Genomic DNA, 13,618 nt, shown 5'->3' on the forward strand with positions numbered 1-13,618 from the left:
TCTGCTTTTCTTTGGAGAATGAGATTTGGGTGATTTTTTTTTCTTTTTTGCATCTTCCTATAGTTTACAAAAATAGTAAATGTTACATGTCTACCTTCCAAATGAAAATAACCATAATTTTTTTCAGGTTATAAAAGTAATATGTGGGTTCCAGTTCTGATATGACGCTGAACTTGAACTACTCCAGGACTCAGTCTCGGGTGTCTTTCACTCAGGTGCAGCACCATTGCAAATCTGAGGAACATGTGAAGGTTAATTGTATGTGTCAACTTGACTGCATTAAGGGATGTCCAGGGGCGCCTGGGTGGCTCCATCGTTGGGCGTCTGCCTTCGGCTCAGGTCGTGATCCCAGAGTCCTGGGATCGAGCCCCGCATCGGGCTCCCTGCTCCGCGGGAGGCCTGCTTCTCCCTCTCCCGCTCCCCTGCTTGTGTTCCCTCTCTCGCTGTGTCTCTCTCTGTCAAATAAATAAATAAATCTTAAAAAAAAAATCAGTTGACCGTAGACACATGGGTTTCCTTCTGGACTATGAATTCTATTCCACTGATCCATATGTCTATCCTTATGCCAATATCACACTATGTTGATTAGTGTTGCTTTGTAGTAAGTTTTGACTTGCTTATTGTGAAGTGTGACTACTTGAACTTAAATTCTTTTTCAGTTAGTTATTTAGGAGTATATTGTTTAACTTCCATATATTTGTGTATTTTCTAGGGCTTGTTATTGTTATTTACTTGTTTAGTGAGTGGCTAGATCATTTTAGGGAGTCTACCTACTTCCCACACTCCCATACATAGTGTGAAGCCTGATATTGCTCAGTAAGGGGATACAGACTTGAGTATGCCCACAGTGACCCTAGCATGACAGTGATTTTCATAGATCTGTCTCTTTCCCTGACCACACCCAGCTGTTAAGCTACTCACAGTGTTAGCTGATTGCTATCTATTTTTCAACAATGCTTTGGGGAGTAAATTGCTCCACAAACTGATCCAATCAAATTCAGGGTTCTTTGAAGGGACAGTTTCATGGCCAGTGTTTGAGATTTGTCCTGACCCCAAGAGAGCTCCTCCCAGCTGTCTCTTTCCCCATCTCTCTGTAGCACACTAGATAGAGCCCATTCAGGCTCTATCTCCGATAAAGCTATTGTTCTCCTGCCATTTGCCTTTCATGACACCCTCCTTTTTGAGAATACCCTTAAGCTTGAACTTCTTTTGCAAATGAAGTCAGTTCCTTGAAGGATTCAAAGTTCTGTTTTACAGCCTGCCTCTGTCATGCCCCCCTCCCCTCATCCGTACACATCCCTTAGCCCTGATCATCTCTTCTAAGATACTTAAAAATATTTATTTATTGGGGCGCCTGGGTGGCTCAGTCTTTAAGCGTCTGCCTTTGGCTCGGGTCATGATCCCAGGGTCCTGGGATCGAGCCCCGCATCTGGCTCCCTCTCCCACTCCCCCTGCTTGTGTTCCGGCTCTTGCTATCTCTCTCTGTCAAATAAATAAATAAAATCTTTTTAAAAAAATTATTTATTTGAGAGTGAGAGAGAGAGCATGAGCGGGGGGTGGGGGGCAGAGGCAGAGAGAATCTCAAGCAGGCTCCACCCAGAGCCCAACACAGGGCTTGATCTCATGACCCGGAGATCATGATGTGAGCCAAAATCAAGAGTTGGACGCTTAACCCCCCAGGCGCTCCAGCCCTGATCATTCTTAGGCTTCACAACCACACGTCTCCTTGGACATTCCAACTTACCTGATTTGCACCCAACCTTCCTCTCAATTTGCTCTTCTTCCACATCTTCCCCTTGTCATCTTACTGAGGAGCATCTCTATCAATTACTTCCCGAGCCAGAAACCTGGAATTATTCTAGACTCCAGTCCTGTCCAACATTAGCTACTATGTCTGCATATTAGGCCTCAGGGCCACTGCTGTGGTATCCTCATCTGTAGAACCTCATCTCCTCCGACTCAGACTGTTGAAACAGGCCACCCCCCCCATCCCTGGCTTCCTCCTTTGCCTCCCTCCAATCCGTCCTACAACTGTCACGGTAGGATTTCCTAAAATGAAACTCTGGTCATTCCCTTGCTTAAAGTCTGGTAAGATTGCTTCACTTCCATCATGTTCGTGTGAAGTTTAAACCCTTAGCCTGGTGCACTAGGCTTCATCACCCACCACATTTCTCAAAGCGTGGTCCTTGCCCTCACACCACCTGGGAACTTGTTAGAAATGCAAATTCTCAGGCTCCACCCCAGGCCTACTGACTGGGAAACTCTGTGGAGTGCAGCCCAGCCATCTGTGCTTTAACCAGTCCCCCTAAAGATTCTGATGCACGCCTGGGCTGAGGACCACAAATCACCCTCTATCCAGCCATATCCCGCCCTCCTTCATCCCCAGCTGCGGCCCGCCCTGGTCTCTCTGGCAGAATGCCTCTCCTTAATTCCTGTGTGTTCTTTAGGAGTCAGCTCAAGCTAATTGGTGCCCTTCCTCCATGTTCTCTTGTATTCAGTAATGGCCTCAGGATAACTTTATTGCAGCATGAGCCAATATCCTATCATGATTGCTTGTGTGGCTCTTTCCCCAGCCATAATCCTCTTGAGGGCAGAATGATTTCTTGTCCCACATACCACGCCCGGCACGGGGTGGGCACTTGAAATATGCTCAAGTTTAAGGATGAACTTTCTTTCTTTTTAAAGATTTTATTTATTCATTTGAGACAGAGAGAGCACGTGCAGGGGGAGAGGGAGAGGGAGAAGCAGGCTCCCCACTGAGCAGGGAGCCCAACGCCAGGACCCTGGGATCATGGCCTAAGTCGAAGGCAGACGCTTAACCGACTGAGCCACCCAGGTGCTCCAGGGATCAGCTTTCTAATGGGAAGTGTGGAATCAGGAGGCAGGAGATACAGACTATCATTCTAATTTTTTTTTTTTTAAGATTTTATTTATTTATTTGACAGAGAGAATGAGAGAGAGAGAACATGAGAGGGGGGAGGGTCAGAGGGAGAAGCAGACTCCCCACCGAGCAGGGAGCCCGATGCGGGACTCGATCCTGGGACTCCAAGATCATGACCTGAGCCGAAGGCAGTCGCTTAACCAACTGAGCCACCCAGGCGCCCCTATCATTCTAATTTTTAAAACATCTTATGAACAGGAAGGTCAGAAATGCCCCTTCTGCTGTCAAAGCTGAAGACACTCTCTCTCAGGCCAATTCCCAACTAGTTCTGCTTTTCACAGTCACAATGATGATTTCAAATATTTCCCTATCAAAACTACCTTCTCTCACCACCTGATGGAAAAAAAAAAACAGACTCAGTATTGTCCCTTCAGAGGAAGCCTTTATTGTAACATAAAATACACAATTTTGTGACTGCCCCAAATTGTACACAATACTTTTTTGGTGGCTATATACTAATCTGCCTCAACACTAAAATATGTATCTGAAATAATTTCACAAAGTTTTAAAAAGAAAAATTATAAAAAGTATACTTCCACTTTGTTATATTCACTTTTAGTCTCCCCACCCCCCTACAAAACCCTGCACATACCACACATTGAAAAGTTTTGATGGTGTGTATGTGTATGTGTGTGTGTGTGTGTGTGTGTCTGGGAGCAAGTGAGAGGCAGGTGGTCAAGACTTGCCACTGCCTCTTTTGTGGTTTGCAGGAACAGGGAGAAAAGAGAAAATACAACGCAGATAGCGAGCACACCTTTCAATCAAAAATCTCTCCCATCTATAGGCACAGCCTCAGGGAAACTGAGGACAGCTCAGCAACTATACAAGCATGGGACCCCTACACTCAGGGCAGCCACACTTCTCAGTACCCGCAACCCCAGTGCTAACTGTAAAGGGCAAGCTCTGCTACGGGGCTGACGGTGTGGCAGTCCCCGCCCGTCAGGGCTGCTGAACTCCCAGCACTGCACTCACAGGCCAGTGTCGGTGAAGCCCGAGGGACGGGCAGGTAAGGGTCCGAGAGCAGTCTGGCTTCCTTTTCCCCTTTCCCCACTGCTCTGATCCTCACGGGGGGAATTTTAATCAAATCTTGAGGGCTTAGGGCTTAAAGGGCTTAGCCGCATCCTATGTCAATGCTGGTATCATGGAGGGGTCGGCCTGCTCCTCAGAGGCAGAGAGATTCTACTGCCTGGCATAGAAAAATAAATCAGTGTATGAAACCGAGCCAGGGCAAACAGCAGCTTTTAAAAAGTCATCTTCCAATAAATAATTTACTACAGAGGAATATTTTCCTTTAACATCAAAGCACTGATAAATTCGGAAGTCATTTTTGTAAAAAAAATATGTTTATTTACTCACATGTATAAAAATAAGGTTTTTAGGGCCATTCTCTCTTGGGTGCAGTCACTGTTGGAGAGGGGGGCCAGGGCTGAGTGGCTTGTAGGCCTACCCCAAAAACTATTATCTGCTACCCCTCTTCCCACCTGACTGCCATAGCCCATTCCTTCCATCTGATGTAAAGCTACGGAAGAAATTGTGGACGTTATGTTGAAGCTGTTTTGTTTTGTTTTTGCAGCTTACCAAACTTCCCAGGAAACCCACTGACTGCATTTCCCCAGATGACCAATGCCCGACACCCGGCAGCCCATACCAAGTGGGCAATGACCTCATGGAACATGCTGGCCCTGGGTTCAGACTGCGCTCCTGCCACCCCCTCCCCAAGACAGCCCGTGTGAACAGTGAAGGGAAACGAGGTGACTTGGGTATGAACAACACAGGACCTGCCACAGGAAGAAAGAATTGTGATGTCAGATGAGGGTGGGAAGAGGAAAACAAGAAGTCTCAATTTAGAAACAAAACACCACCATGTGCAAACAGCCGTCATCGATGAGCCTTGGGGTAGCCGCACTTGGGCAGAAGGATGGGCAGCCCAGAGGGCAGGTGCCCCAGGGAGCAAGGCAACTTCCTCAGCACCCATGGGTCATGGCTGGGCCTTCCACTCTGGCCATGATACAAAGGACATCAACACAGTAAGCTGCGGTTATGTGACCCTCTTTTCTCTAGTTCATCAAACGTGTCTGCACGTGTTTACACACATAGAGCTGAGTGGCAATTCCACAGAGTGGAAGGAAGGAGGGGTGAGGGAGAGAACATGTAGATGGGTTAGATGGGTTAAGTGTTATTTAAAAAGCCACTACCCATCGGACAACCTATGACTTCCCTTGTCCCAACAATGACCAGACATTCCCCCTTTACCCATCCCTACCCAGGAAAACAGGGGTGGGGGAGAGGGAAAGGTGGGAGGACGGCTTTCTTTTTCAAAAGGCAGTTTCTACAATTCAAAGGAAAGCAGAGACAGTCACGGTTATATATCAACTGCTTGGCAGACACAGTGACAAATCTCACGGAGCGGAGGTGCTTTCTCCTCCCTTTGTCCTTCTCTTACTTGAACAGACACATGGCCAAGTTCCAGGGTTCATGGAACTACAGCCTTTTTTCACAAGGTTAAAACAACCACGGCCTCTGTTTGTGGCCCCAATGCTGCGAATAAACTCTGCACAGCAAGGGGGAGAAACAGCCCCATGTGTAAACTCACACACTCGCGTGTGCACACGCACTCAAACACACACACTCACACACACACTCCCTTCACTGGTGCCACCATGCATAGAAACACTAAAGTCACAACTAGTATTAACACTTCACATTATAACTATTGTTTCCAAAGAGAAGCGATTCATGGAATTAAAACATCCACAAGAGTAAGTCCTCTGGCAAGGATGAAGAGGCTGAAGATGGAGACGGGGGTCACGACTGCGCATGAGGGATCCACTGACTGTCCATAGGCCGGCCCAAGAGCTCCTCCACACGCCGTGCCACATCCATGGTGTCGTCCAGATCAAAGTCCCCATCGTTGTCCAGGACAGGGTCAGGGCTTCGAGGGAAAAGAGAAAAGATGAAGGGAAGGGAAAGGTTGTCAGAGGCCCAATGATGAGGAGCAGAGACCAGCCCAAGGCCCAAACCCCACCAGGTGCATGGCCCAAGACTGCCTATACCCTCTGCCTAGGCTTCGTGGGAAAAGACACTCATGATCTAAACAGTGGAGAGCAGAGTCCTTTGCTATCAGGACAGAGTGCCTCAAACTAGAATACCCACTCCAGTTGCCGCTAACCCTGGCTGTCCACACATCTAAAGCCCATCTGATCTTTATACAGAACAAGAAAAATCTCCATTTTGGGAGAGGGGACTAGATGACATTTGCCCAAATCCACTCTAAACTACCAATATCTTCTGGCTGAATCTATCTCCCACCTGGGCACATGCCGGAGCCCAGCTTGGGTGGTCTCAGACCTACAGGAGCTCTGGGTCCCTTTGCCCACCAGCCCTCCCGGGGCCCAGCCTGAGGCCAGGTGCCCACTTCCTCCCCACGGAGCCCCATGAGAACACAACCTACTTCTGGGGGTACATGTTATAATGAGCCTGGGGGCACACGGCTGGGGAGGGGGCCTGGTCCATGTAGGTGGCGCTGGTCCCGGCAGAGTCTGCAGACGCACTCACAAACCTGCAGGAGAAACACAGCAGAGTCTCAGTGGCCTCCAGGCAGCAGCTGACTTGGGGAGGGGTGGGCGGGGGGCATTTTTACACCTTTTTTGGGGTATGGAAGGACAAAGTGCCCACTGGGCCTGGGACTCCAGCTGTAGGAGTGGGGCCCTGGGTCCTGGTCCCATTGAGACTAAGCCCAGTTCCCTCTCCAGGGCTGAGCCAGGCTTCAGGGCGGAAGGGCGGGCTGGGCCACGCAGGGTCTGTGAGTGGGAGGAGCAGCGGTGAGGGGTGAGGGGGACCGAGGGAAGAGAAAGGAGGCAGCAGGAGACCAGAGCTGGACCCTGGGTACTTACTCAGGGACGACTTGTTTGATCTGTGGCTTCACGTATCCATCCACCGCTTTAGCTGCCGAGGGGGGAACGGTGATGAGAACCAAAGTTCTCAATGAAATAAAAATACAATCTCCCTTAAGAATTACATGTTTTCTCGGGGCTCCTGGGTGGCTCAGTCATTGGGCGTCTGCCTTCGGCTCGGGTCATGATCCCAGAGTCCTGGGATCGAGCCCCACATCGGGCTCTCTGCTTGGCGGGAGGCCTGCTTCTCCCTCTCCCACTCCCCCTGCTGTGTTCCCTCTCTAGCTGTGTCTCTGTCAAATAAATAAATAAAATCTTTAAAAAAAAAAAAAAGAGAATTACATCTTTTCTCAGGATAGGACACAACCACCTAATTTTATCTTAGGATCTGATACAAGCACATAATATTTTAATCTGTTAGGAGAACCTGGTCTAGGAGAAGTCTTAATACTAAAACTGTAAGTTAAAGTATCTTCTGAGATGGCTTGGATGTGTTAATAAATTCTTCAAGCCATAGAAAACATATACTTCAGTACAAATCTAAACCAAGTATTAATTGTACAATAAGTATAAAAAGAAAAAGTATCTTAAAGGTTTAAAGCTAGAGATGCAGCAGTGTGGCAGGATTTGCTTTGTGTCCCAGGGAAAAAAATTAGGAGAGAAGATGACAAATTTTTTTTTTTAAGATTTTATTTATTTATTTGACAGAGAGAGAGAGATAGTGAGAGCAGGAACACAAGCAGAGGGAGTTGGAGAGGGAGAAGCAGGCTTCCCGCCTGAGCAGGGAGCCCGATGTGGGGCTCGATCCCAGGACCCCGGGATCATGACCTCAGCCGAAGGCACACGCTTAATGACTGAGCCACCCAGGCGCCCCACAAATTTTCAATCATAGAAAGAAGAATGTTGTCATAATTAGAACTGCCCACAAAAGAAACGGGCTGTCTTGGGAAGAACTGATTTCCCATCACTGGAGACCTTTAAGCGGAAGGTGTACAAACACTTTTCAGGGGGTTGTACTGAGAAATCAAAGAGAGGAATGAATTTGACTTAATGGTCCCTGGAGTCACTCTGACTCTTGAGTATCTCCTCTTTTAGGAAAGGGAGTATCATTCAAATATCTGTGTGCTCTTTTGTTTCCCTGCGGTTTCTGCATTTGGGGGTAATCTGATGATCACTCATCCTGTATTGTCCATGCCCCGTGGCTGGTTAAGAAGAATGCTGGTGTGTCTCTCTTCCACCCTCCGACGAGTCCCCACTGGGATGTGGGAGGTCAGGGGATAAACCCGAGAGTGGTCTGGTCAGCCGTAGTTACCTTTTTAAAAGACTGACTGTGGAAATCCAGTTAAGTGAGCCTGAAGTCATTGAATGAAGTCTTGTTTCTTGGCTATATGAGTATGGGAATACGTATAGCCCTAACAATGTTAGACAATGAAGATGACACTAAGGTCAAGAGGATGAAGAGCTTGGGTGCCTGGGTGGCTCAGTTGGTTAAGCGACTGCCTTCGGCTCGGGTCATGATCCCAGGGTCCTGGGATCGAGTCCCACATCGGGCTCCCTGCTCTGCGGGAAGCCTGCTTCTCCCTCTCCTACTCCCCCTACTTGTGTTCCCTCTCTCGCTGTGTCTCTCTCTGTCAAATAAATAAATAAAATCTTTAAAAAAAAAAAAGAGGATGAAGAGCTTGTCAGTGATACAGTCCAAGATAGTGAAATGCTACATGGTTCACAAGTTGCTTGTTATCCTAACCAGCTTCTTCTAAGGCTTCAAATATCAGGAGCTACCTTTTTATAATACTTCATGCTTTTTGTGCTTTATAGTTTATAGAGAATTTTATGGATTGGCAGAAAAGATAAAAACCAAAGAAATGCTATAAAAAATAGGATTTAAAAATCTAGATTAGCTGTGCTAACAAAAAGAAACAATGTCAGGTTTAATCCAAAGTACCACATAAATCTAGGGGCGCCTGGGTGGCTCAGTCAGTTAAGTGTCCAACTTTTGATTTCAGCTCAGGTCATGGTCATAGGGTCGTGGGATCGAGCCCCAAGTCAGGCTCCACACTCAGTGGGGAGTCTGCTCAAGAGTCTCTCTCTCCCTCTCCCTCTGCTCCTCTCCTCTACTCCCTCACATAAAATAAATAAATATTTAAAAAAACAAAATACCACATAAATCTAAAAACTTCTGGTTTATTTTGCCACTTGGAAATATAACTATCATTGCAGGGTGGGAAGGCATGATACGAAATAATACACTATAAAGGAAAAAGGTTGATGGATTGGGCTGTATAGAAAATACAAGTTTTGTACTTTAGCAAAATAAAACTTCAGTGCTAGGAGAACAATGACATACTGAGAAAAATGTTTGCTATATATAATAAAAGGTTTATTTACTATGTAAAAATACTTAGACATCATTAGGAAAAAACAGAACTCTAAAAGAAAAATGAACAGGGAATATAAACACACTTCACAGAAAAAATATAAACAGCCAGTAATATGGAAGTTAAGAAATTCAGACTCTGGAGCTTAGACTGTTTGAGCTCAAACCCTGGTTTGGTCACTTCCTAGCTGTGTGGACTTTGGGAAATTATTTCACTTTTCTTTGCCTCAAATCCTCATATGTAAAGTGAGGAGAGTCACAGGACCTACCTTGCATACCTGTTTTGAGGATTAAATGAGACAGTATGTGAAATGTGCTTAGAAAAGTGCCCAGCACACAGTAAGCACTCAGAAAATGTTAGCTGCTATTATTACTCTAGTTTCTACTATTATTATTATGAAAAGATGTTGCGACCTTACCTAGAATCAAAGAAATGAAAATAAGAACTAAGACATTTTTATGCCAATCAGATCGGCAAGCATTAAATCAGTGAGCAGAATCTATGATTGGCAGGGGGGTGGAGGAGCAGGTACTCCAACAGATATCTGTGGGAGTGAGAACATATTACCGATTCTGTAAATGTGTGTCAAGAAGCTTAAAAGGTATATATACCCTTTGACACAAATTCTACTTTAGGAGTTTATCCTAGGGAAATAGTTGAACAGGATGCATGCACCAGGTTATCTCAGTTAGTTTGTTTATGTACGTACGTACGTACGTACGTATGTATGTATGTATGTATTTAGTAAGCTACCCCCAATGTGGGGCTTGAACTCATGATCTTGAGATCAAGAGTTGTATGCTCTAATGAATGAGCCAACAAGGTGCCCCAGGTTATCTTGACATTAATTCACAACAGAAAATGGTGAATAACCTAAATTGTAAGTCTCTCAAATAACTGACATCAAAGCACCATACAATGGAATTCTATGCAATCGGTAAAGTGATGCTGTAAGATTATATTTACAGACCTGCAACTCTGCCTATGGTACATTTTTAAGTGGGGAAAAAAAATCAGATCACAAAAGATGATATAAGCTATGACCCAAAACATTTACTGGACTCCGAGCCTGACACCATCTGGCCTCCCTATTGCTCAGCCATCACCTCCTACACCCTCTTTCCGGCCCATTCAGCTCTAGCCTCCTGGGCCCTCGTGGAGTCTTTCAAACACACCAACCTCACTCCTACCTCAGGGTTTTTACACTTCTCTCGGTCTAGAGGGTTTTTTGTCTAGATCTTTGTGTGGTTAGCCTCCTTACTTCATTCAGCTCTGTGCTGAAAGCAACTCCTCGGAGAGACCTTGTCTGACCACTCTATTGAAATGCCACCCCTATCCTCCTCCCTGTCCCATCTCTCTCTCTTTACCATGCTTTCTTGTCTTCATAGCATCCATCACTAAATAAATATATTTGTTTGTTGTCCTCCTTCTGCTACTAGATTGTAACCTCCACACAGGAAGTACTAACAAGCATCTGGTGACTGAATGAAGGATACATACCTACACAGATGGGAACAATAGTCACTGAATTTTTTACAGTGGTTAATATATAGATGAGAGATGTTATGTGATATCTGTTTTCTTTTCCATACTTTTCTGGAAATTTTACAATTAATACAGAATACTTTTATGATCAGAAAATAAAACCATCTGTTTTGAAAAACAAATTTTATCTTCTTTTTTAAATATTTTATTTATTTATTTGAGAGAGAGAGCAAGCAGGGGAACAGTAGAGGGAGAGGGGAAACAGACTCCCCACTGAGCAGGGAGCCCAACATGGGGCTCAATCCCACGACCCTGAGATCATGACCTGAGCCAAAGGCAGACACTTAACCAACTGAACCACCCAGGCGCCCCAAATTTTATCTTTCTAATTTTGTTTGATCTAAGCTTGTTTTAAAAACAATTTGAAAAAAATAATAATAAAAGCAATTCATTCCCTTCACTTTGATATTTGGGGTTAGCAGCAGATGTGACTGAAGAATACAGTCCGGGATTTACAACTCCCCTGAATAATGCTCAAACACTAATACTAAATACTAATTGTGTAGGTTTTCATGCAAGACAGAAAGACACACATACACACAAAAAACTAAAAGAAAACTAAAATCACAACAAAACCAAATCAGAATGCGAACATTGTTACCAGTGGCAGGCTCGCACGGAACTGGTGTGTAATATTTGGAGTACACTTCATCTTTTGGCCGATCAGGAAACACGTAGATAAGGTAATTCAGGTCCCCCAAGCGGTCGGCCAGGGACCGGATGGAGAAATCTCTGGTGGTAAAAGGCATCAGGTTCCAAAACATTCTTTCCTCTAGAACAATAAACAGAATAATCATATTCTAAGCATGATTTCTAAACAGGAGATCTTAAAACCCAAATATACTACAAATCAAAGCTCTCCCAATAAAGATCTCCATTTAAAAATAACCACAGGTTGGGGCACCTGGGTGGCTCAGTTGGTTAAACAACTGCCTTCAGCTCGGGTCATGATCCCGGGTCCTGGGATTGAGCCCCACATCGGGCTCCCTGCTCTGCAAGGAGCCTGCTTCTCCCTCTCCCTCTGCCTACTGCTCCCCCCCGGCTTGTGCTCTGTCAAGGTAAATAAAAACTTAAAAAAAAAAATTTAATAAAAAATAAAAAAGTAACCACAGGTTGTAGGTCACCTGGGTGGCTCAGTCTTAACGGTTAAGCATCTGACTTTTGATTGTCGGCTCATGTTGTGATCTCAGGGTCGGGGGATAGAGCGCCACACTGGGGCTGTCATACAGCATTCTGTCCACAATCTCAGGGCTTGGGCTCCCTGCTCAGCGGGGAGTCTGCTTGGGGTTCTCTCTCCCTCTCCCTCTGTTCCTACCCCTCTCCACTCTCTCTTAAATACGTGAATAAATCTTTTTTTTTTTAAAGATTTTATTTATTTGAGAGAGAAAGCATGCATGAGAAGGGGGGAGGGTCAGAGGGAGAAGCAGACTCCCCGCTGAGCAGGGAGCCCGATGCGGGACTCGCAGAACTCAATCCCAGGACTCCAGGATCATGACCTGAGCCGAAGGCAGCCGCTTAACCACTTGAGCCACCCAGGCGCCCCAACACGTGAATAAATCTTAAAAAAAAAAAAAAATGACCGAATTACCACAGGTCGTAGCTCAAGTCGTTTATAAAAGCCATGGGGAGATAAGCAGGTAATGCATATAGCACTTCCCTAAAGATCCAATGATCTCAGGTAGTTTCAAGTTCAAATGGTTTTTAGTCCCTCTGTAGAAGAAATAGTTCTTATTGACCCCAATCCTTGATCCCTGTACAAAAGTATATGAGAGCCAGGAAGCATGTCCATGTCACACAGAGGATGCGTGAGAGCTATGAAAAACTGTATCTTTAAGTTGCAAAAAAACTAGCAAGCTACTCTTATCTTATTGTGAGGATCAGAGGAAAGAACTGTTCTTGGGTGGAAATAATCAGTGGCCATGCCTTTACGTTGATTAGGATAAAGGAATAATTAAAATAGCGTATTACTTCCAGTCTAATGATTCCCAACTCATCCAAGTAATTCTTCACTGAAATAAGCTCACGGTTCAGTAATAAGAAGGTGGACATTTCAAAAGGGAAGCAGCTGAGATTGTGGACAGAATGCTGTATGATAGCCACTTCAGGGTTACACGTTTGTTTCTCAGAATTAGTGACTGTGTTTCCCATGATATGATTTTACACAGGCTGCCTTATCAGCCCCAGCTGCGTCATGGTGATCCATTTGTGTGCCCTTCATCAGAACTGACCCCATAAGTGCTCAATAAGTCATTTGTTGAAGCAATTTCACAACAAAAGCAGCTAACTATAACCAGTATATATACATATTTTAAAGATTTTTTATTTATTCATTTGAGACAGGGAGGGGGTGGGTAGAGGGAGAGGGAGAAGCAGACTCCCTGCTGAGCCAGGAGCCTGATGCAGAGCTTGATCCCAGGACCCAGAGATCATGACCTGAGCCAAAGGCAAATGCATAACCATCTGAGCCACCCAGGCACCCCAAGATATGTTCTAAAAAGGGAGGGAACTTACGAGAATCAAACTTCCAAGCAATGGTGATGCCGCCAATTTCAGAGTCGCTGAATCTCAGCAGGAAGGTTCCATCAGGCTTGTTAATGAGTAGGTCATGGGCCTGTTGCTTGTTCACGAAACCCAAAATAGCCCTGGATCACAAAGGCCAAAGAAGGAGAAACAGATGTGATGTCTTAACAGCGGAAAAAAGAGCTTCATACTCTATTGCTGACTTAGGAAATGACAATTCTCACCCATCATTCCAATGAGGCTTGAGATGTTTTTTTAACACTTCCATCACACCATCGAACCACTGCCAGAACGTGTAATTTCGTCCTGGTAAATTCTCCTGGTTGGAGATAGAACAGTGAACA

At 45.3% G+C, this 13,618-nt stretch overlaps 1 protein-coding gene across 4 annotated transcripts in view; it reads right to left on the reverse strand.

Annotated features, from left to right (window-relative positions):
* Positions 1-3,303: 3,303 nt before the first annotated feature.
* The window catches only part of STAT5B (signal transducer and activator of transcription 5B), a 69,540-nt gene continuing 59,225 nt past the window's right edge, over positions 3,304-13,618 (reverse strand). For 3 of the 4 annotated variants that reach the window (XM_035027140.1, XM_035027141.1, XM_035027142.1), the window contains 6 exons: positions 13,499-13,593; positions 13,266-13,396; positions 11,356-11,526; positions 6,835-6,886; positions 6,393-6,500; positions 3,304-5,873 (listed from right to left, as the gene is read on the reverse strand). In XM_035027140.1, coding sequence (XP_034883031.1) covers positions 5,747-5,873; positions 6,393-6,500; positions 6,835-6,886; positions 11,356-11,526; positions 13,266-13,396; positions 13,499-13,593 — 684 coding nt within the window. In that variant the 3' untranslated portion in view covers positions 3,304-5,746. Of the gene's footprint in view, positions 5,874-6,392; positions 6,501-6,834; positions 6,887-11,347; positions 11,527-13,265; positions 13,397-13,498; positions 13,594-13,618 lie in introns of all 4 variants that reach the window. The other variant, XR_004683223.1, reaches the window with a different exon arrangement.

The sequence above is a fragment of the Mirounga leonina genome, unplaced genomic scaffold (assembly GCF_011800145.1).
Source record: "Mirounga leonina isolate KUSES-001 unplaced genomic scaffold, KU_Mleo_1.0 Mir_200, whole genome shotgun sequence".
Taxonomy (NCBI): domain Eukaryota; kingdom Metazoa; phylum Chordata; class Mammalia; order Carnivora; family Phocidae; genus Mirounga; species Mirounga leonina.